At 41.0% G+C, this 23,246-nt stretch overlaps 1 protein-coding gene across 9 annotated transcripts in view; it reads right to left on the bottom strand.

Moving 5' to 3' along the window:
* Positions 1 to 23,246, bottom strand: part of magi1b (membrane associated guanylate kinase, WW and PDZ domain containing 1b) — a 143,957-nt gene that overhangs the window by 6,811 nt on the left and 113,900 nt on the right. For 7 of the 9 annotated variants that reach the window (XM_008409556.2, XM_008409557.2, XM_008409558.2 and 4 more), the window contains 8 exons: positions 20,007 to 20,253; positions 15,527 to 15,618; positions 14,806 to 14,998; positions 11,138 to 11,515; positions 6,997 to 7,200; positions 3,678 to 3,771; positions 3,167 to 3,257; positions 2,312 to 2,455 (listed from right to left, as the gene is read on the bottom strand). In XM_008409556.2, the coding sequence (XP_008407778.1) occupies positions 2,312 to 2,455; positions 3,167 to 3,257; positions 3,678 to 3,771; positions 6,997 to 7,200; positions 11,138 to 11,515; positions 14,806 to 14,998; positions 15,527 to 15,618; positions 20,007 to 20,253 (1,443 nt within the window). The remainder of the gene's footprint in view (positions 1 to 2,311; positions 2,456 to 3,166; positions 3,258 to 3,677; positions 3,772 to 6,996; positions 7,201 to 11,137; positions 11,516 to 14,805; positions 14,999 to 15,526; positions 15,619 to 20,006; positions 20,254 to 23,246) is intronic. The other 2 variants (XM_008409552.2, XM_008409550.2) reach the window with 2 other exon arrangements.

Genomic DNA, 23,246 nt, shown 5'->3' with positions numbered 1-23,246 from the left:
AAAAAAGAGGGGCAGTGACAGGTGAGGTAGGGAGGAGGCAGAAAAAAAATTAAAAACAAAACAAGAGGAGACAGCAGAGGGGAAAACAAATGACAGGACAGAAGGACGAAGACGTGAAGCGGGAAGGTTCGGATAGATGTGACGTCGGGGAAAAAAACAGAAGGGAAGGGTGGATGGGTTGACAAGAAATTACAGCTTAAAATCCGATTGATAGAGATGCACCGGAGCAGCTTTTCCTCAACCGTATTGCAGAGAGCGAATCAGAGAGCAGCGACTGTGATGCTGAGAGAGACAGACGGGAGGGAAAACAGGAAGGAGGAAGAAACACTTTTGGCTTCCTTGAATCCCCTCCTCAGGTTAAGCTGTCAGAGCCATCTGCACCAGGGGAATACTGCTTTGGCAGGGAGTGGATCTCTGTCTGACACGTCTCTCTGCCTCACAGAGCTGCTGCTATTAATAATTCCTCTAAATAACCTGAACTCATGCAAACTGTAGAACTCAGATATGCATGTTCAGATTACACCAACTCACAAACTGAGCAAAATAAAAACTAATAACTTCTTCCAAGGTGTCTCGCATGCAAACGCATTGGGAGAGCATTAGAAAGACATATCTGCATATTTCCCTAAGACACTGTAGGGGTAATCTGTGGATTATTTTTTAATTAACCGATTAATAAGTAGATCGTAAAAGTTGCTCAACAGGAGGTATTTGTACACAATTTGAACCAGGTGAAGCTAAAACTATGTCTACATGAGGAGTTTTGGGTAGAACATATTTACAAAGGTTTTTTTTTTTTGTTACCTTACATGCAAAATGTACATTTGTTTGACAGTTTTGGCTTATTTACTGCTCTACATGTGTTGCTCCTGCAGCCAATTGCCTTTTTTTGAGTTCATATACTTCCATAAATGATTAATTGATTACTAAATTCAGTTTATCATTTGAATAATCGAATCATCATGATTAATCTAATTGTTTCAGCAATAAACTGAATGCCAATTTATTTAAAAAAAATCTTTGTAGGTCAAAATAGCAACAACTAAATGTGATAAATGACGTTATAACTGTAAAAAAAAAAAAAAAATCAAAGACATTATATCTCAGCAGCAGGAAGATTAAGTAAAGCCTTTCTATTCCAAGTAAAAGTCATGCTAAATATTTTTCTCTGCGCATAAATTCGAACCATAGCATTTTTTTAATCAAGGTAATTCAACCACGAAAGTCTCAACGCGCACCCGTTCAGTGAATCATTTTTGCTTCAATGAGCCACTAGGTGACCGTTTAGATTTACTGAACCATAGTTGGCAGTAATTGTGGGATACCTCCCACAGTGTCAGTCCTCACGATGGATAGCATTAGGCTGATGGCTGTACGGTCTGAGGCACACTAAAGAGTCAGCTGTTTCAGACGGCACCTTAACTAAGCAGCTTAATCGGTATGCGACGGATAAAAACTCAACGCAATCAGAGATGATCTGCTGAGATCTGCTGCAAAACTGTGCGAAATAGGAAAAAAAAAAAAAAAAAAAGCACCTCTAATCGGATTATATAAACAGAGATGCTATCATCGGGTTTAATTAAATATCCTCGATTCTTTCTTATTAAATAAGCCGTTTTAGATCACTACATCATTGTCACACAGAAAGGAAGCAAATTTCCTTGGCTTAATCCTCCAGATGCTTTTAAGACAATTAAATTGAAACTTTGAGCTGTGGCAGAATTGAGAAGAGACGAGAGGTAAGAGCTGGTAAGACAACAGGCGGACCTGGAGCGGAACAGTGCAGCTCGCAAAAACTCTCCGGGGAACTCGTGTTGCGGTTTCACACTGAAACAACGTTTCAGATCTGCTCCAGTTAAAGCGAAACGCTGCTGCCGTCGCCGCAGCGCAGCCGAATGCAACCCGTTAATTACAAAGTGAAGTTATCGGCTACGCAATCTCATTTTTAGACGACAACACAGTCCCACTGGTAACAGGATCCATTTATGGCCTGCTTGTTCGGTGGGAGACGAGCCCGAGCATCAGAGGGCGTCTCGGGTATCCTCAAGAAAAGCTGACTCGCATTTCAGAAGACGACTTCACAATTCATAGGAGACGCGACTCAAACAAAGCTTGTAGGAGGGAGAAAAGCAGTAAAACTTTAAATACTCTCCATCTTTAATCTTTAATGTAAATTGTTGTCATCACAGAGACAAACAAAAAAAAGAAGCTAAGCCAGCTTCCTGTTGGCAAGCGTTTCTACTAAATAGATCTTTACAAACTTTAATTTAAACGTGTCGATCTGGAGCTTGTGCGCTTTGCGTGTGCATACCCTCATTTTCCCATTGCGGACTGCGGCTCCTTCCTCGGCGAGCCTCAGCACGTACAGGTCCATGTTGTACTCTCTTCCTCCCCGCAGGCTGAAGCCGAAACCTTTGCTGTCTCTCTCCAGGTCCACCGAGTAGAACTCAGAGTCCTGGATGGACACACACACAAAAAAAAACAGATTCACAGAGACGGATGTGTTAGCATCAAGGTCATGTGTTTGACTCGATTAAAGTGTGCGGTTTTTGTGCGCCCTTTAAAGCCGTCTCTAATTTCAGGAGCGGGGGGGACAAATGCCACCTCCAGGAAAGGTACACTTGCATCGCAGGCGTGCGTGTGTGTGCCCGCGTTTCCATGTGTGTGTACGCATATGCTCAGGTGTAAGGATGCTGAATTATTAATGCTTTGGGCTCTAGGCAATAGAGAGACAGACTGGGCAGCACAAGGACAGGCAGACAGTCTCTGCAGCTTTGTCTCCATGCCCTCCTAATCTCCTCTGCAGAGGGATCAATGTTATCTAGGAGAGCCATCTCCACAACACCAGATTAATTCAGCAGTGAACACAATTGACTGAGGAGGTACTTTGAAAGTAAACAGGCTTTTCCTTAATGCACGGACTCTGGCCGACGGCAGCCGGTGATCGCAAGGAGATAAATAAAAATGTACACCATTCGTCCTTGGGAAGGTGGGTGTGTGTGTGAGCTGAAGCGTGGAGCTCGGACGTGGGTTTTGGATGGCCTAACAGCTTGAATAGATGGGTGAGGAGAAAACGGGGAAGTGGTTAGGAGTGGCGAGGTGCTTGATGGAGACATGGAATGGATGAATGGACAGGTGAATGACCGGTGTGCGTTTTTTTACTTACCTGAGTCGAGTCTGGCTGGATGGGGGGCTGCAGAGGAGGGTTTGGTGGGGTATTAAACTCATAAGATTCCTGTTTTGGTTTGGTGTTGGTCCTGAAAAAATAAAATAAAAATATGAGTTTTTATATATATATATATATACAGAGTGGCATCACATTTTAATGGTTGTAGGATTTCTTTTTTGTCTCTTTTTTCCCTCTAGAGTTAGACTCATTTGGTTTGGTTCCATTTACCCAGAATGCACTGCGCTATCATTGGCTTCCTGCTTTAAGAGCGACCTCGGGTCCGCTTGGCATTCCCATATACGTTCGAACTGCACCAGAGTTCACTTCAACTGAATCGAGACCTTGAGCTTTAGGCAGACCAGAGTCTGATTGCACATTCACGACTCTCCAAATGAACCGGACGTTCTCGGACAAACAAACTGCAAATTGATTAAAGCGGACTAAACAGAGCTGACCATTGAGAGCTTCTCCGATCAATTCAAAGTTCATTTCAAAGAGTGCTGCTCACCTGGCCTCAGGTACCGCCTGTTGCTGAGGTGTGTGAGTTGTGGTTATGGTGGCAATCTTCTCGGCGTTCGTCAACAAAGACGCATTTGATGACTCTGTGGGGGGGGAAAAAAGGCAGAAAGATGAATGGCGTTACCATTCATTAAATAGCACATGGACAAGGAGAAGACGGTGCCACCACAACAGATGGACAAGTTAATTTAAAAAAAATCAATGTGAAATACCCAGAGTTTCTCTAAATGTTTACTTTTCAAACTCCATGTTTTTTTTTCACATTAGCAGAATCCTGACTTGAAATGAAATAAAATATTTCTGCAAAAGAAAGAGTTTGCAGAAGCTATTTCTGTTGAGAAAAGGCTTTAAATATAAAGCCTGAATAGATGGATGGAAACTCTTTGAACTATGAGTTACAACAACATTTAATTTCCCTTTGGGATCAATAAAGTATTTTGGAATTAAATTTCAATCGAATCGATTCCTTGGTGTCTCAGCCATCTCTGCTCCACATGACTGCGTTGCCTCTTCAGCTTCCCACCAAGCCTGCATGCAAACTCTAGATTTCTTAAGACTCCCCCCTCTCTTTCTCCCCCTCTCTCTCTCTCTCTTCAGGGAACATAAAACCTTCTACATACGTTTGCTTTTTCCTGATTTAGCATAAATCCATAATTTACGGTATTTGCATAATAACCGAGGCCTATCCGGTGTTCCAGGAGACTGTGATGGATTAAATCAATTTTTCACACTGGAAACATTTTCTTTTTTTTCTTTTGGGTTTGCACACTTGTGGCCATTCAGCAGCTGTCAGCTCCAAAGCATTAGCTGACCCACAGAAAGCCCTGCGGCTCCACCTCCAGCTTCCTAAAACACTCAGAAAACATCCGGGAGACAAGCATCAGACAGCAAGTTTGGGCCGTCGATCATTTTGTCAAAGCACTTGTCGCTTTTCATTTCCACCTGAAAGGCGCGCATCTCGTTTTGGACCGGAACAGACAGTCTGACACAAAAAGCTCCTGGTTATTTTCCAGGATCTCTGCAGCGACGAAATCAGATTTTGGTTTTATTACACAGCAACAAAAACATTGCTGCTGCATTTAGAAAGCTTTATTCCCTTTCTAGGTTTTTTCTTTCTTTATAACTTAACATTTTAGTTACCTGATGAGTTGCAAACATTAGCAATCAGAAGTTTGGGCAGGATGCAGGATGAGTTTCGGTTTTTAGACTGGATGTTGGCTTTTACAGCTTCATTATTGTCCTCGTAAAAATCTAGTCAACCCTCCATCTGCTCATTTGCAAAGCATGCACCATAACGCTTCACAATTTATCTCTCCCCCCCCTAAATGTTTCCTGTTAGTCTTTACATTCTGCTGGGGAAACACTGCCGTTTATTACCTTTAATGCACAGAAGAGTTGAATCATTTCTTTCATTTGCCTCTCAGTCAATCAGAATGCCCCCCTGACCCGAATTAAAATAAAAAACTGTGCAACAAACAAAAGCATTTACACTTTTACCACAACGCATTGCACCACAACCACATAGTTCATTTATATATATATATATATATATATATATATATATATTTTTTTTTTTTTGTTTTTGTTTTATACAAAGTAGTTACAGCTTTGGGCAGCAGGGAGTCAGCAAGTGACTTAAAACTAAAAACCTTTTGAACACATAGCCAGTGCTGCAATATTCATTTGTTAGAATAGTCTAGTCAAAGTCCAGACCTAAATCCAATCAAGAATGTGTGTCCCAGACTAATCAGACTAAGCTGAAAGTATTTTGCACAGAAAGTAAAAATATTGTCCCGGAACTGGAGAGCTTGTTGATGCCGTCGTGAAAATGAAACGTGTTTCTACAAAGTATTGACTCAGGCCGGTTGAATGGAAGTGCTGGACGCACGTTTCAGCTTCGTTACAAATGTTACAATGGTTAAAATAGGTTTTATCTTACAAACTGTACAATAAAATGTTACAAAAAATATATCTGCTTTCTGCTGCAAACCGCCATGTTCCATAGCTTCATTTCCAAATTTCTCTGCGAACTCCATCCCCACGTTCACGCCGGAGCAACGAGAGCAGAACCGTGCGAGAAGCTCTTCCTCGCGTCGCAAACGTTACAGATCCACACGGAGACACGCAACCGTTAGCAAACAGCAGTGGAGGAAATTTGCACTTAGAAGCCGACTTTTAAAGAGAACCTGCAGTCTTCCCCCAACGACTGTCTCCATGTCAGACGGCGCCTGGTTGACACATGCTCACGAACACAAACAGGAAGTTTCATGTCGAGCACATCTGGTTATTTCTCCCCAGTGTTTTCTCCACAGCTCTGTACGTCTGTTTGCCAGAGCGATTTTGTCTCGCTGTTCTCGTAAGCTGCTCTGGACGGAAACAGAAGACGACGAAAGCCCTCCTCATTCATGAAGTGAGCTTGAAGTCAGCGATGCGGACAAATATCTCAAATCTCCACCGGCGAGCGGGTTGATGGGGAGCACGGCCTTCCTCACGCTCGCACAAACTATTAATCGGCGTTTATGAGGAAGGCGCGGCGATTTTTAAGCGAAGCACAACACGTACAGCACACACTTGCGTACACAGAAGTTCTAGATCACTCTCTGCTTCTCTCTCGCACACAAACAAACAAAGACAACTAAATTACTCTTGCATGCTCCGAAAGCAGGGGGCATGCCAGAGGCAAAAACGCAACGGCTGGGAAGATTCCCAAATAACCCCAAAGAAGCTGTTCTGTCAACACTGCGGGGGCGCTTCGCTCACTTTAAAAAGCAGAGAAACTTCAGCTCCATCTCTCACAGGGGAAACGTTGCAACTCCTCAAAGTGTAGATTAAGAAAAGAGCGGCTTCTCAAATCTAATATGACATTAAAAGTTTTAATAAGATTTCATTTATGAGTTGGTAAACTTGTAATAAAGCTAAAAAAAAAAAGGTTAAATCTGTACTGTTTGGTTTGACCTACTAAATCTTCACGCCTTTTATCAGGTGTATAAAAATATCTAGTTTCAACTGTAAATACCGCTTTTCAAATTTAGCCTTTTAATTAAACGTTCAGTTGCACAAAAATGGTGCGGCTTCAAGGGGTGTAAATAAATATCAAGTTTTTTCCAAACTTTGAAATCTCCTAGTTGAAATTTTTGCATTTTCTTGATCAATCAATCATTGGTACGAGCCCTGGATAATCCAAACCTCTTGGAGGAGAACCTTTCAGCGCCGCATTTCTTGACAAACGACAAAGCCGCTCCGAGATGTCAAACGCAAGCTTTGATGCGCGGACAAACTAACTGCGGCCGCCGTCGTCGTCCACTCACCATCTCCGGGAATGATTCGCAGTGTGACGGTGTTCCCGGCCTCCTTGATGAGGTTGACGATGTCAGAATGGGACTTGTTGGTGATGGAGTTCCCGTTCACGGCCAGGATGCGGTCGCCGACCTTCAGCTTCCCGCAGCGGTCCGCCGGGCTCCCCTCGATGATGCGGCCTATTTTGTGAGGCATGGCCACACATGGATTTCCAGCTTTGGTCAACCATTGACATGTTGGGATATGCGATTCAATGTGTGAGTGTGTGTGTGTGTTTAGAGAGATGGGAAAAGAAGGGAAAAGGGGGAAAAGGAGCAGAAAAAAAAGAGGATCAACAGAGTTGAGGGTTAATTTACCAGCAGCCCCAAAGCAAGCAAAGCCAAAGTCCCTGAGAGAAGAAGAGAGGATCATCTTGTCAGGGTTGTATGCAAAGAACACTATTCTGTCCTATGAAGAAATCAGAATGTATCTACATAGTACACCTGATCAGACGTATTTTTTTAAATGATTAATCCAGAGTTAAGTTTTCCAGATTTAAGGCTGTGATGTTGGCTTATTTCAATTTGGGTTTTATATCTGAGTTTCAAGTATTAAAAGCTCCAGAAATGAAAAATAAAACCCATCACCTGAGGTGCAGCATTCCACGGCAGACATAAGACTGACTGAAGGTGTATTTGTCTCGTCTTCAAAAAGATGATGTAGCTCTTTTTGTCGTGCTTCAATTAATACCAATTATTTTCCTTGAGTGTCGTTGCGATTACACTTTTATTGTTCTGTTAACTTGAGGTAAGTAAATCTCAAACTTGTTGTCGTTGGGAGTTTCAACCGCTTCAAACATCTCCTGATTGTTTTAACCAATCATCACATTATGCCGACTTGTTGAATTCTGGAGATCAGGGGTTAATAGATTTAATTCAGTCCAGAAATAAAGACAATGCCAACTGGCTTAACCTCCATCATAAAAAATGCACCAATTACTTGTTGGAATTGACCAGTTTTCCTTATAAACGTCTCTGATCAGCGATCAGCAAGTCAGATATTGAAATGTTTCTTTGTTTTTTGCTACTTATTAAATGCATCAAAACTCTCAACTCTCCAAATGTTTAGTCTTTGAATGCATCAAACAGCAGCATGAACTCTAATAAATTTGTCTGTCTATTAAAAAAATCAGGTTAAAGATGTAAGCTTTGATGCTTTAACAGTGATAATATTCTCTTACTTTTGGTTGCATTCAAAGCCAGTTCCTCTGTCCCACAGGCTTCAGTACATTGTTTCCATTCTATCTTAAATTTCTAGGCAATGAAATCACTTAAATCAAAAGTTAAACGGATGTAAAATTAGAACCAGTTCATCAGACCTCAAAGGTGAATAATGCAGCTCCATAGGAAAGAAAAAAAAAACATTCTGCTAGAAACCATATATCCCAGTGATATAATAAAACTGAGTCCAACACCAAGAATTCATGATCTTGTGACGAATCCAATCAGAATGAATCACTGTGTTAACTTTTATACATCTATCATTTGTATTGGTAATTAATCTCAAGGATGTCCAATTTAATATTAGAAAGTTAAACTTTTACAATCGTAGACATTAAATGGGACAAGATCCTGGACAAAAAAATAAAAAATAAATAAAAAATTCTCCTTGGCATTTTTAGTTTGAAAAATGCTAAAGTTTTTTTTTTTAAGATTGTGTAGGAACCCTCAAATTCACTGGAAAACTGCATCCAGTCTTCACTCTTGAATAGTCTCCTTGGATTAGACCTTGTGTGATACCACTAGTCTAAGTATATTTCGGATATTTCCATGTTAGCAGCAGGAAGCGGGTATGGAAACAGTTCTGATTTGTTACATCCCAGATAGCTGTACCTGCAGGATGTTGGAGACGACAAACATACATCAGAGCTGACATCTCCCCATCCACCCTGAGGTGTTTTCTTCCTCTTTGTCCGCAGACGGTAGACTGCGATCAATCTCGTCTTCCCTTTTCATTTCTATTCATTCCACCTGTGCGACGCACTTACTGCTTTTACTCTGCTACAAACACGTCTAAGTGCCAACCCCTAGCTATCCGTTAAATAAATGCAGTCAGATTTATGCTGTAAAATATTAAGCGCAAAAGGAAAGAAGGAAATGCCTCGTGTGAATTTTACATGTTAAGTCAGAGCGAATAAAGCTCAACTGCTGGTTCGTGCTTCCCGCCATGCTCCTGCGAAGGAGAAATTGGTGGCTTTGTGAGCAAACCTGCGATGCTAAGTTTTAGTCTGTGCATGCCAACAGAGACAGACAGAGCAGTTCAGAGCCCTGAACCTCTCTTTCCACATGGACTAACGCATTTGGGCACAGAACTGTGAGGTGGAAGGACGGTAATGCATGGTTTTCAAAATGTTTCACAAATTAATATTTGAAGTGGTGGGCAACTTTAGCCTCCCGTCTCTGGTGAGTCCAGAGGTGCAGGAACCACAGTTTGATGCAGGTAAACTTGGAGGCCTTCTGCTCTCCATCAGGTCTGCATGGATATGGACTGAAACTTATAGCAAATATAAACCTTGATTAGATTCAGGCGCAGACTTTGACAAAGCCAGTCGAATATATGAACATTCTCAAAACCCAATCTTTCGATTTTAGCTCTGGCCGTATGCACAGGTTCGTTCTGCTGGAACGTTGACCTCTAACCTCTATGATTTTCCAGCCACTCTACATGCTTCTCTTCCAGGATTGCCCTGCAGTCAACACTAACCATTTAGCGACTGGTTTCAGCAAATCCAGGAACAAGTCTCCACAAGGCAGTTTTGAGTTATCTTCAGATTCTGAAAGTGTGGATCCTAAGCTTTCCAATAATGTCAAACATGGAAATAAAAAAAATAAAAAAGAAATGAAGCAGCTATGGGTGTGTGAATGTCAGGCTTCTGGAATCCAGATTTCTGAAAAAACAGGCATCAAAGTTTCTAAATTCTCCCCAAATTTGTTGGGCAGCCTACAGGTGTTAAAGGCTCCTCTCTCAAACCAGATTTTGTTTAGTTTATCTAGTCGGAAATATATATTCTTAGAAGGTTTCAGTTTGCGTCATCCCCACTTCTCTCTCCAACTATTTCCTGTCTGATTACTGTTAGTGAAGGACAATAACACCACAAGGAAAAAAAAATAATTCCCATTGCATAATTCTGCCAGCACCTTGGTGTTCTCATAGTAACCTAAAGCTCGCATTTGGTCGCAAACACCGCTTAATCAAATCAAACACAGGTGGAATTGCCAATTAGGTAAATTTTGAGGTATCGGTGTAAAGAAAAATGCAAGTCACACATTTCAGATTTCCATCTGTGAACAATTTTAATGAATTGTTCCAATACTTTGTGCTGGTCTATCCGATAAAATACTATAAAAATACACTGAATTATGTGGTTGCATGTTTAAATATGTGAAATAGTTCAAAGGAGTGTGAGTCGCATGGCACTGAGTGCACTGCTTAGAAAGAGGCACCACTAATTTATGAAGAGCAAAAAAAAGGTATTGAAAAACGTCACGGCTTAAAAAAAATCAAAAAAATCAAGGAAATGTAATATTTTTTAGTAATCAAGTAATTCAATATTATAAAAAAAGCTAAATATCAGTAAAGTCTCATTGATTCGTCTATTTACCCTTTGGAGAACCGCATCCTCATTAAGCTGTCATTAGGCTTTTAGTGCCAACCTGCTCGGCTGAAGCAATTTAAGTGGAGCTGAATAATACAGACGTCTTACGTAAGACCCACTTCACTTGTGATCAATTATGAAAGCTTTGTGTGAGTGTAGCAGCAGCTGCAGGGGGAAGAAAGGGTTTCAGTGTCTTGGTTTGACAGGCTGGAGAGGAAATGAGGCAAAAAAAAAAGAAAAAGATGCGCTTCTTTGAACGCTGTTGATACTGATCTGGTGTGACTGTAAATAGCCAGAATCTGTGCTTGCTGTCAGGCTATTTAGCGCTCGGTGGTTCTCAAAGGAGTTCCACAAAGGAGACAAAAACAGATGAAAGATCCCAAAGGTAAGGAAAAAAAAAAAAAAGAAAAAAAGGCCTGGTGTGTGTTTAGTTGGTGCTGGGTTGTAATTGTAATATCTGTATGTAACTTAATAACCTGCGAATATTCTTCAGGTTCATTAAGCGAAGCGTCTCTTACCGAAGGTGGTGCCCGCTTCGGGCCGCGACACCGACGACACGATGACAAAACCGAAGCCTTCGTTCTCGCCCCGTCGGATCTCCACGTCGTAGGGCTGCACGGCGGCGACGGGGGCCGAGTTTGTGGTGCCGTTTGGGGGCTGAGAGGACGTGGTAGCAGCTGCGGTGGCGACCACAGCATTCCCACCGATCCCGGCGCCTCCTCCTCCTCCGCCACTACCGATGCCAGAGGTGGAGCCGCTGCCGGAGCTGACGGTGTTGAGGGAGTTCTGGCTGCCCTGCGGCGTGCGCTTGCCCATATCCTCCGTCAGGCTGGGCGCCTGGGTGCTGCTGTGGTGTGAGGACGCTGGCGACGGAGGGACGTCTCCCTCTGATTTAACTGCACGAGACAGAAGTGTAGGGTCAGGAAGGGGTTAAAGAGGAAGCAGTGGGAGAGAGATTTTATAAAAGGTAAATAAAGAACAACAAACAAGAAGGCGAATAAGAGACGGAGGGCTGAGCCAGCCTCAAAACATCAAGAGGCACATCAAAAGCAGCTGGTGAGAGTTGGGCCAGTCTTTGCTTTTAAAGAGAAATGGGAGACGTTGAAATGATGCACAGCACAATGAGACGATTACACAAGTAAATCTTACGTCATCAATTAAGCCGAGGTGGATCGTAATTAGCTACATTTACTCAGTTACATTCACTTGAGTAACTTTACAAAAAATAAAATAAAGAAAGAAATGAGTAGCACACCATTTTTATACTTTTACTTCAGTAATAAGATTATGAAGTATTGCCACTCTTACTTGAGTAAAGCTTCTGGATGCTTAACTAAGGAAGAACAAATGTGTTTTAGCCACCAGGCAGAAACACAAACCTATAGTTTACGTTGAAGTGAGACTTCTTGCTCTTGCACAAGATTTGCTTTAAGGTTATTTTTTTTAATCTGCTGAGCCTTTTGTGCCATTTGGAGATCAAGTGACTACAGCAAACGCCATATATCGTCACTGGAAGTATTTTATCGCTCATTGTTTGTGTGCATATTTTTGCATTTTAGTCTTTAAAGTACCAGAAATTGCACATAATATAAAATTTTTCTCTCCATCCAAAGGAAGTCAGCACTAGAGTAGCCTTTATATAAAATACTTTTTTTACTCTTGAGTAATTTCTTGAACGACTATGTTTTACTTTTACTTAGAATATTTCAAAGTAGTGCTACTCGTACTTGAGTACCATTTTTGTATACTCTACCCGCCTACTCTAGTAAGTCTAATAAATGTACTTTCTTCTCGCTGCTGGTTTGCGTCGGAGGACGAATTCCTTCAGTGTTCTGCCCTCTACTGTGTTGTGAACAAAAGCTAAACCAAAGACGTGTCCTGCCTGCACAATCTCCACATTTAATTTCATTCCACATTTCATTTCCTGTACGGCGGCTCGGGGAAGGCGCCTCATACCATCTGCCCTCCAAGGCGGACGGGGGAACAAGCAACGGACTAATGTCTGGGCTGCCGTCATCGGGCCAAAGGTTGAGTTATCCTCTCCATCACGTTTTCGGGCTGTTTCTTTACGGGCCTGCTGAGGAGCGGGGCATAGCGGAGCGGAGATGAGCACCGCCACATCAGAGATGCAGCGAAATGTTTATTCGAAGCAGAGGCCGATTGCTTCCAGCTCCACAGACTAAAGAGGAGGAAGGAAAAAGGTCGAGCACATACAGGAGTAAGGGAGGCCCCAGTCTCCCTGTGGAGCTGTGATAAATATAGATAGAAATAGTGCTATAAGTAATGGCTCATGTAGTGCAAAGTAGAGAGAGTACATCTTAGCTTCTGAACAGCATCAAAGCACGAGATGCCATTGAAAAGAAATATTTAAAAAGTTATGGCAGAGAAGTCTTAAAGACATTTGGGGATTGGAAAGCAGAGAGTCATCAGCGTTAATGTAAACTTTATGCTTAATGGGACGCCTCCTTGCGCATACCCTTAATGTGCTGACAGCATCTGGAGAATATCGTCAATATTTTAATAACTGGAGAAAAAAAACAAAAAAATGAGCCGGCTGTTGTGCGCCTTGATTTTTGATTAATAGTATCCACTGAGCTAGAGGAGAAATGCCAATAAGGTGCTTTCCTCTAATCAATACTTTAAATATCATTAAACAATTAATAGCACCTTAACAGAAAGTCATTTTATTTCACTACTATTTACTATAAAAATGTAGGTATAAAGTTTTATCATGGCAAAAACAATTTTTTTTATGTTAACAACGAAGCCCTAAAAATCATTAAGATGGAAATGAATAAGTAAAACGTTCGTCTTTTCAGGCAGAATTGCAACTCCAATCAGTTTCCATTAAACCCCTTCTATTAAATGTGATCATGGAGACTGCAACATTTCCATGCAACATAAATATGCACTGTGCTCATAACCATATGTATTGTTTATGAGTTTGTCTGGTATATATTTCATTTATAAAGCTGTTAACATTGTCTTTATAGTTAAATGTGCTTGAAGTAGACAGTTAAAGCTGATGGGATAAGCTCCTTTGTTGCACACAGCACACTCACAGAAAGCACAGAAAAGAAAAATGGCAGAAAATTTTGTGTAAACTAAATATAGAGATCAATTAATTACTACATTTGGCAAAGCTTGTGACTATTTTGTGGCAATCGTATGCAGAAATACTTAATCATGGAATATAACATAAGCATAATTAAATTTTTCCAACAAATTGTTTTACATTTTGATCTTCAGATATAATTACCGACAAAAAAGATTCCAACCTATAGGCAATACTGTGGGAAAGATTTTAAAGTCAAAAATTGAGAAGGAAAACAAATGCGTAAGAGATCCACACAGTCTTGGGTCCGTTTGCTTTCTTGATAGGATAGTTAACTTATAAATGATCAGTTTTGACAACACAAATCACATAAGATGTTGTGGTTTTGAAATAAAAAGCACAATGTCGTCAGCTAATAGTTAAACTTCATGATCATCGTTTTCTTTCTGAACACCCTGGATGTGCTCACAGCACATTCACCCCATACAATAACCACAGTAATATGCTCAGGGTTTGATAGATAGGCCATATTAGCCTAAGTTTGTTTTAATCTTAATTTCAAACCTTAAAAAGTTGTCCTGGTGACCAACACAATGACGATGCAGACAGGATTAAAAAAACAGTCATGAGAATAACAAAAAAAAAGTATGTTCAGTGTGACCGTAGGTGGGATTTTTAACTTGATTGAGTAACAGTGGACAAAGGGGACAATTCTGCTGCTCCCAGCACAAAATATGGAAAACCAACAGGAATGGATATAAAGAATTAATTCAGGTAAGAAAATATGAACAGAAAAACCCTAATCTTTCCAGTAAAGCAAACACACTGCTTCATTCCACATGGCCAAAAGCTTTCTCTGAATCATAAACACTGTTTTCCACCAGGTTTACTGAAAGTATGTACAAAATATTGAAAAAAGCGCAGAATATCAATAAAGGCCGGCTATTTATAAACCCTTGCTGATGTTCAGACATAACTGGAGGCAAAATCTTTTTCATTGGGCGAGAAAGAGTTAAAAGTCAACTTTCAGAGGTCAAAACAGAACTAAGGGATCAAAATGCGAGTTTGAAAAGCATTTGAATGTAGAATTTTATGGAAAGTAGAAACTGTGGCCTCCTCGTCTCTCCTCACCTGCGTAGTTGGTTTTACGTCGCACAGTGAGATTAACGTGGCCCTGCTTGGCAGCCTGCTGCATTAGCTGCACCACCAATTGATGCGACTTGCCCACCACCGCTGTGCCGTCCACACATATCAGTTCATCTCCGGATCGGAGGCGCCCGTCCTCATCCGCAGCGCCGTACTTCACTATGTGGCCGATGTAGATCTGGAACACAGGCCAACGCAAATAAGCAGACTCCAACCAGGAAACAAAGGAAGCAGCCGACACATTCGTCATGTGCTCTTTACACGTTACGAAACAATGTCAACCTAGCCGTTGTGTTTTTAACTCTTCGACTTACAAACGTGTGCAGTAATTCAACCCGGGACTAACAATAAATTAGGTTTTTCTTTAGTGGAGAAGGAAGAACACAACAACAGTGTGAGACAGTGAACCAGAGCAAACAATAACTTGCCTACAAAGAAGTGAAGGGGAAAAAAAGACAAGTGAAATCATCAGAGAGAAACGGTTTCGTTAAAAATCAATGATGCGAATTTGTCTAGAGTACAACATAAAAAAAAAAGAACCATGCAGCTTCTCACTCAGATGCTGGGGATAAAACCCGTTTTTTTGTTTTTTTGTTCATGTTACTGAAACACCCGAGTCGGATTTCTCACAAATATACAAGTAAAAAAGTGTTAACAGGGAAAGGAACGCAAGTAGGTGAAATTCGTGAGAGGTTCAGGAACTCACAGGTTCTCCTGCCTCGTTGCCTCCGAGGATCCTGAAGCCGAAGCCCGTGTCCTTTCTCCACAGGAAAATGTCCTGCTCCTGGAAGTCTGGAACTATGACATCAATGAAAAACCATCAGTCATCCCAGGGAAATTATTTTTTTTTCCATAGTTCCTTCACCCATGAGAAAAAACCCCATCCATGATGAGTTTGAGGGAGGACATTAAGCTTGATTCAAATTTTCTTGCAGTCAACATCAGGATCATAATAAGACCTGCTGTTCTTCAGCAACACCTTTGCTTTTGTGTCAGTATGTTGATGGTTCTCTTAGTAATTTTAGGCTTTGATATGAAAGTGTCACATGGCGCAAACACAGGAGGAGTAAACAACTGGTGCATCAACGGTGAGAGCATTTATTTTTGGTCCAAAGCTGTTTTTATTTTGTGACATAATTAGAAACTACATGACTGGGACTCTTGTTTGATGTCTGAAATAGTAAACGTTTTATTTTTAACTGTTAAAAAAAAAAAAAATCTTACACTCATCAGTTGGAGAATAATGTTTCTTTATGAAAAATGTGGTATATTTGCATTTCCATTGTCCTCTAGTAAGCAAGGGATAAAGGGTTTTTTTTTTTAGATGTGAATCTGTTCACTTTCTTTATTGAAGTCCAAAAATAAACTTAAAAGGCTGACACTGCTTTGAAAAGATAAAAAATAAATCATACCTCTAAATTCTTCGCAACACAGACAAACCACAGCTCCCTTTTCCACAAGCACAGCCTTCAATGTATGCATTGGGCTTTTATGTGATAGGTAGAAAAACGTCATTGTGAAATGAAAAATTAATGGTTTCGCAAATAAAAATCTGAGAAATATGGTGTGCGTGTGTATTCAGTCTGTGGCCCGATTTACTATTAAAATAAACTGAAAGCAAAAAAAAAAACTGGGTTGGTTTAAGATGACTAATCTGCCTTGCCCCTAAACATCTTTCGTTTTAAGAACACGTTTATCCATCTACGTCTTTCGAACGCTCTCAGGTTATTGAAAATTGCAGCCGAACATTTGTTTTTTAATGCGCATCTCAATCAATTGTCCTGAACATGCAAGTCAAAGTCACGTCACTCTTGAATTGAATTGAAGGCTGCACGCAACCATTTCAAGAGCCACACTTTGAAACCATGCAGAGGTAAAGCCTGAATGGCCAAACAATGCTGAGCCATGAACTTGTATTCATGACATTTAAGCACATCATAGTAAAAGGAGGTTGTGGTTTGGGGGTTAAAACAAATGATTCCCACACTTTTCTAATTTTGTTTTTTAAAAATCGATCATCGTCTTTCCATTAAATAGTTTAAAATTCTAATACATTGAACAGTAAGGCTGTAATAATATGAAGAAATGTGTAGAAAACAAAATGATCAAGGGGTAGGAATATTTTTGCAAGACACTGCAAAATAGTAATGCATAAACTTGAGCTAGTATTTGTACAGTCGCAGCTGTGCATCTCTCAACAAAACCCCAGAGAGATTTCAGTTTTTGCTTCGGCGCAGGCCGCTGCTGCCAAAACCGCCAAAGCCGCAAAGAGACGGCAGTGTGGTGCGAAGCGCAAGAAGTCTGTTTCCAATCTGTTCTTTCAGTCAACATTTCAAATCCATGCAGAGTGAAGCACTTCCTTCCAGTCTACTCCGATGGTTTTTTTCTTGTTGTATTTTTCTGTAGAGTAACGGAGCGAGTCAAAGGCCAACTGTTGCAATCTGCCCGTGGCGATTAATAGATCCATAAGCGATCCCTGTGGTGAGGCAACCGGGCATCGGAGAGTGTTTCAAAAATAGACACGCAGAGCCAAAGCAACAGTACGCTTGGTTCGAACATTAAGAAAATTAATCTGGGAACATGTTAAAACCCAGAGATAATCAAAACAGAGCCCAATAAAACATGAAGCCTCCAACCTTTCCAGGCACAGCTAATTTGAAACAGGTCAACGATGTGCGAGTCAGTTTTTTCTGTGGAGGATTATTTGTGCAAATGGAAATCATTCAGCACCTGATGCGTGGAAAGACCTTGATCTCAGCAGAGCGTGTCATTACATTGAAAGCGAAAGTGGAGAAATTTCTTTGCCCGGACCCTACGGAGCCAACGTTGAAGGATTTCTGAAACGAAAGCCCACAGGAGGAGGAGGAGGAGAAGGAGGAGGGAGAGGATTCACGCCTCCTGATACGGATCGCTTGGCCTCTCCAATTCCAGGTGTTCCTCCTGACCTTTCCGTGTGTCACAATCCCATTTCATCTTCTTGCCTGTCCACCCCCCTCACAACTAAATGGAAACCTTTCTTTACCGATTCTGAAATCATTTTCCTTTATTTTCTGTTTATTATGAGCTAATCAAGTCAGGCGATTTGAAAAAAAAAAAAAAAAAAAAAAACTGCAAGGAATTTGTCAAATTAGAATCGCCTTGTAGAAATATTTTCTATCACAGCTCTTGAATTTTTCTCCCCCTCCCCCCAGTCTCACTTTTCTCTTTTCCTTTTTGCACAAGCCATTGTTCTCGGCCCTCTAAATAATGAAACATTCCTGACAGGAGATGTTTGGCCATCTGATGAGATATTACTACTTATGAGCTCTCACACTCCTGTGTTTTTCCTCAGAGTCTCTCTTTTTCTTCTTCAAGATTTGACACTTGATCTGAGCGTTATTCTTATTAATTGGAGGCATCTACTAGCACGGTAACTGGAAAGAAAGGGTTGGGCAATCCACTGACAACCACTCCACCATTGCTGCTAATTGCATACTACGTGGCTCTTATGAGAAGGACAGTATGTCAGTGGTGTTAATGCTGAGAAATGAACAAAAGCGGCATCATTAGTCCATGCGGAGAAAAGAACCAAAAACATGTGTGAAACCTTTTTCTACGAGACTATCCGCACTCGCCTGATAACACTGGATAGCCGTGGTGCTAACCAGGCATCTGTTAATGACCAAATTAGCTGAACTGCGAATTATGACACAAGTGCAGCCGCATCACAGCAGCAACCGTTGTAGACACATGTTGTAGACACATGTTGTAGACAGCAAAATAAGTAAGAAAGACACATTTTTTTAAATCAACCAGAAGTTTCAAAAACTAAATAAAATGTCCTCTGTCTTTCACAAACCCTGTCCCCCAAAAAGGCAACCTCAAACTCATGACGAAGGGTGGCACAGGAGCAGAAGCTTTGCTTCACGCCAAATGTCACAGCTAGCTTAGCTTAGCACAGAGAGAGCGAGGGGAAATAATTGTGAACTATCACACATAAATAAAATACTACACATTTTTTAAGAGGAAACTTGATTTTTTTTTGTTTGTTTAAAGTAACCAAAACTCAAATACTCATTTGGATAAAAGCCAATGTAACTGCATAACCTCGCTTTCGATGTTAGCCAAGTTAGGCTGATTGGCAGCTTTGTGTTCAGCTTCCAGCACCTGAAAACAAGCAAGAGCATGCCTAATGCTGCGTTTCATTTGTCTCTGAAGTCTAAACGTGGATATTGGATTTATGTCACAACAAAGCTGTGAGTCAGAAAACCAGTGGGATTTGCTAATTATTGAGGTACTAACTGGAGTCGACTCTTTGGAGTTTCAGTAATTTCTTTTGTGATTTTTGGAGACTTCAAAATAATATTGCATGACACAAAACTTTCTATACCAACCATGCATCAATTTGTACCTGGCTTCAAGACCTTCCATGCCAGCAATTGACAATAGGATTTCAAGTATTTTGCTATAGGAAATGTGGCTGTGACTTTAATACAAAAAAAGGTATTTTCTTTTCCATCATATTTCATTAGTCAGTTGGCTCAAGCAAGGCTCAAAAGAGTAACAGTCATGTATGAAAATAGGATGCAATTTAATTTAATCAGTGTGAATTGAATTTAAAGTAAGGAAGAAACAACTGGGAATGTGCAGGTACATAATGGGGATACAAATGATTTGGTGTCTGTGCTTACTACTAATAGAGGCTGTTAATATATACTGCTCAAAAAAATAAAGGGAACACTTAAGTGTTCCCTTTATTTTTTTGAGCAATGTATATTTTGTTCAGATACCGAAGGAACAAGTTCACAAACAGAGGTATTGCACTATGTGTTCTGTTCATTTAATAAGACAAAAGGCAGCCAGAAGAGTAAAAAACAAGAGAACTTCGGGATCTTTAAATGGTTTTTACTTTTAAAACTCAAGACTCTTTGAAGACATCATGCTTTCCAAGTTGGATATCCCACTTCTTCTGCTTGCATTTCTAACTAAGAGCTCGGGAAAAAAAAGCAGACTTCAGAGTACAAATGGAGCGCAGCATTAGGTTGCACACGGTACTACTTCCAGTAAAGAGGCTAGAACCAGCTTACTTACACACAGGCTTTGCTTCCCAAACCTTTCAACTCCCATTGCAAATACACCAGGGGTGCACACCCCACCGCCCCCCATGCAGCCCTCATCCAACCGCCACCAAAAATTCATATACTTACGCCTACTTTCATACATGCTCCTGGACTGGGCCCAGATCTTAAAGGGGTCGGGTTTTCTGTGGGTGGTCCCGTCTCCTTGGGAGTCCTGGGAAGGCAGGCCAGGCAAGGGCTGCGAGGGGGCCGGGGGAGTGCCGCTCTCGCTGAGGGGGGCCGCCAGAGACGAGTGCACGGGCGAGTCCGTGTGGGCGCTCCGGTGGCTGGAAACACTATGCTGGGAACTGCTCTGACTGTCCTTCCTTGACAATTGCTGTAGGGGAAGTAGATCAATATCATTTGACTCTTTAAAATAGGCTTTAATGGAGCATGGAAGATTAAACTCGGAGTTGACATATAAGGGTTATTGCATTCTCTGCCGCAGATAAGAGAGCCATCAGAGCTGCGGCTGGTGAGAGGAGATGATGAAGATACAAATACAAAAGAGTTTCATATTAGAGCAGCAAAAAAGACCAACAATTGCTTCTCCTCGGGGTAAAAGGAAGCACGCTGTGTTTCTACCTTAATCAACTAACAGAATAATCAAGCTGCTTTATTCAGAGAAATTCCGTTATCTTGCATGAGTACAGAGACGAAAAAAAAAATCTCTGTGGTTTCTCATGATTAAGTCATTCGGCTGAGATAAAAACACCGTGGATCAATTTAGAAGGGCCACATTGCCTATTCCTTTTGTCTAGCAGAGGGGGGAGTTTTAACAAAGAGCTGCATTCCCCGCTGCATATGGAGAAAAGAAATCACAGTGAATAAAGCACTTTTGGGTTTGAAACAAAGACGATTTTTACTGGTGAAGTCATAAATTGCACCCGGCCTCGCAATTACATGGGTGCTTAAACACTTGCCCAAGGATTTGAGGTGTCGGAATAAAGCACATGCACTTCTGAGCTCAAGTGCAAGCTGACAGCCTTTAGTATGTTTTTTTTTTTTTTACAGTCTCATCTTTATCCTTAGCGTGCAGAATTCACCCTGCTGTGAGGATTTCAAACAGAAAGCAGCAAAATGAAAGAGTTACAGTCGGGGTACCAGGGGAAAGAGGCAGCGGGAGAAAAAATGACAGCAGTTAAGACTCCTCGTGTCACGTGACTGCGTATTACTTTGGATACGGTGGACAAAAATACAGCGAGGAGGGGGCGGGGGTGAGGGGGCTCGTCAGTTCTCAACTATCAAAGTGTTTGGCCTTCAAAGTGCAGCCATGTCTTCAATAAATTCTGACTCATTACTCACCGAATCTGCCTCCCACACCTCTGCAATTCATGTTTATATTCATCATGCTAGTTAAACATAAAAGAAGCTTGATGCTCTTGAAAATACTAAGTGGGAGCTGCAACTTGCACTTTGTGATCGGAGCGCGAGCTCGACGGGTTCAATGATAAACTTGAAAATCAACAGAGTCTGTTAATGAGAACGCCATTGTCTGGGGTTGACAGCAAACTTTAAGATCTGATGCGTTCATCAGTTCATAAATTATCTTCTCTTCACTTTTTTCTTTCCAAATAAATGGAACCTGTTTTAGCCAGCGAGGAACCAGTGTTTGATGCACCTGAAGTCCAAACTTGCCTGCCTTTGCAAATGAAAACAAATCTCTTGCCCTTGATGGATCCGTTAGCTTTGACCTTCCACAGCCACAGAGTTCTCCCTTAATGTACTGAGACCGCTCTAATGCATTGGTTTGTCCAGCTCCAGCAACTTTTAAAAGATAAACAAAATTGGAAAGACAAAAGACAGAAAACAAATCTCGGTTTCTGCCTGAGAAACAGATTTGTTAAGTACTGGATCCTAGTTTGTACCGTAGGAATTGGCCAGGTATCAAGGAATGTCAACATCGCCATGCTCTCCCTCCTCCACCTCTTACTATTGCTGGTCAGCCTGCTGACAGAAGGCTCTTATACTTTTCCATTGCTTAATAAAACCTACTAGGAAATATGGAAGTTTTTTTTTTTTTTTCAAAAAAGTTACGTTAGGCTTTTTAAGACCTTTTAAAAAATGTTTAACATTGTTTAAAAATGAAGACCAACATGGCTAAAAAAATAATTTTGCTCATCTTAACCGCCTTGTGGTCTTAGCACGACACTCAGGAGGAACACAGCAAAGGTCACGGTTGGACAGCGGGAACTTGGGGGCGTTGTCCCGTCAGACTGTCAGTTCCGAGAACCACACACACACAAAACAACCCTCGTAAAGCACATGTGGGGTCAGTGCAACTTCATCGGACTGTGTACAGAGTAAAAAAAACTTGTGAGGTCGACACGGCCCCGTCTTTAAGACCGCAAGAGGGTTAAAACCTGGGGTCACTGGGACGCCACAAGCTTTTTACACTATGTGCGATCTGGCGGGTTTGCATTGACCCGCCTCCAGGTTTTATTGTATAGTTTTGGGAACTGATGGTCTGACGTGACAACCTCCATCACTTGCCCACTGTCTGACCGTGACGTTTGCCACACTCCTCCTGAGTGTTGGGAGGGCTAATAAATTACATAACAGTTGAACCCAATAAATTATGTTAGCTGTATCTTTGCAAAAGCTACAAATTCCAGGTTCAGTAAATTCCAGGTTCAGGAACTCCTTTTCTTTGATTCATGAAGGCTGAATGTATGGCAATAAATGTCGCCAGCATGAATGTTTTCTTCCCAAAATCATCAGCCTTTCATTAATCACAATGAAACAACATCCACATTTCCCAATCTGAACTACAACCAATAAAAGAATGTAGCGAGCATTTTTCTCAAAATAAGTATGTAGTTTAAAAAGGGTGCTGATCTTTAAATGTCTTCACCGTCTTTAGTCGGTTCATACCCAATTTTACAGGGGAGAAAATAGTGCTATCTAATGTGGTTTTTCATGTCAACCACATATTAAAACAGCCACCAGGGGGCAGTATGGTACCCACTTTGACCAAAAATCTGACGTATTTCATAAATGTCAACAGGTCGAAAATTGGCTCAGAAATAAAATAAATGCAAACATTGAGTGATAAAAAAATATTTAGATGATTGAATTAAGTAACGTACTAAATGTAGGACACACAAAAAGGGGTAAGAATTGTTTAAGAGGTAAATTAATCCAGATCCTAATTGAAGGAGCAAACAGATGAACATTAGGTGTTTTGTTTAAATGCAATTATAATCAAAAATGCATTTTCTCAATCCATTGTAGACATGGCATAGGTATTTGAAGAAAGTACTAACTTGGTTAAAGAGGAAGAGGTCTCAAACACAAAATTGCTGCGTTAGAGGGTAATGTAAAAACTTT

Source organism: Poecilia reticulata, linkage group LG5 (genome assembly GCF_000633615.1).
Source record: "Poecilia reticulata strain Guanapo linkage group LG5, Guppy_female_1.0+MT, whole genome shotgun sequence".
NCBI classification, from domain to species: Eukaryota; Metazoa; Chordata; class Actinopteri; order Cyprinodontiformes; family Poeciliidae; genus Poecilia; species Poecilia reticulata.
This window is presented reverse-complemented; position numbering and strand designations above follow the sequence as displayed.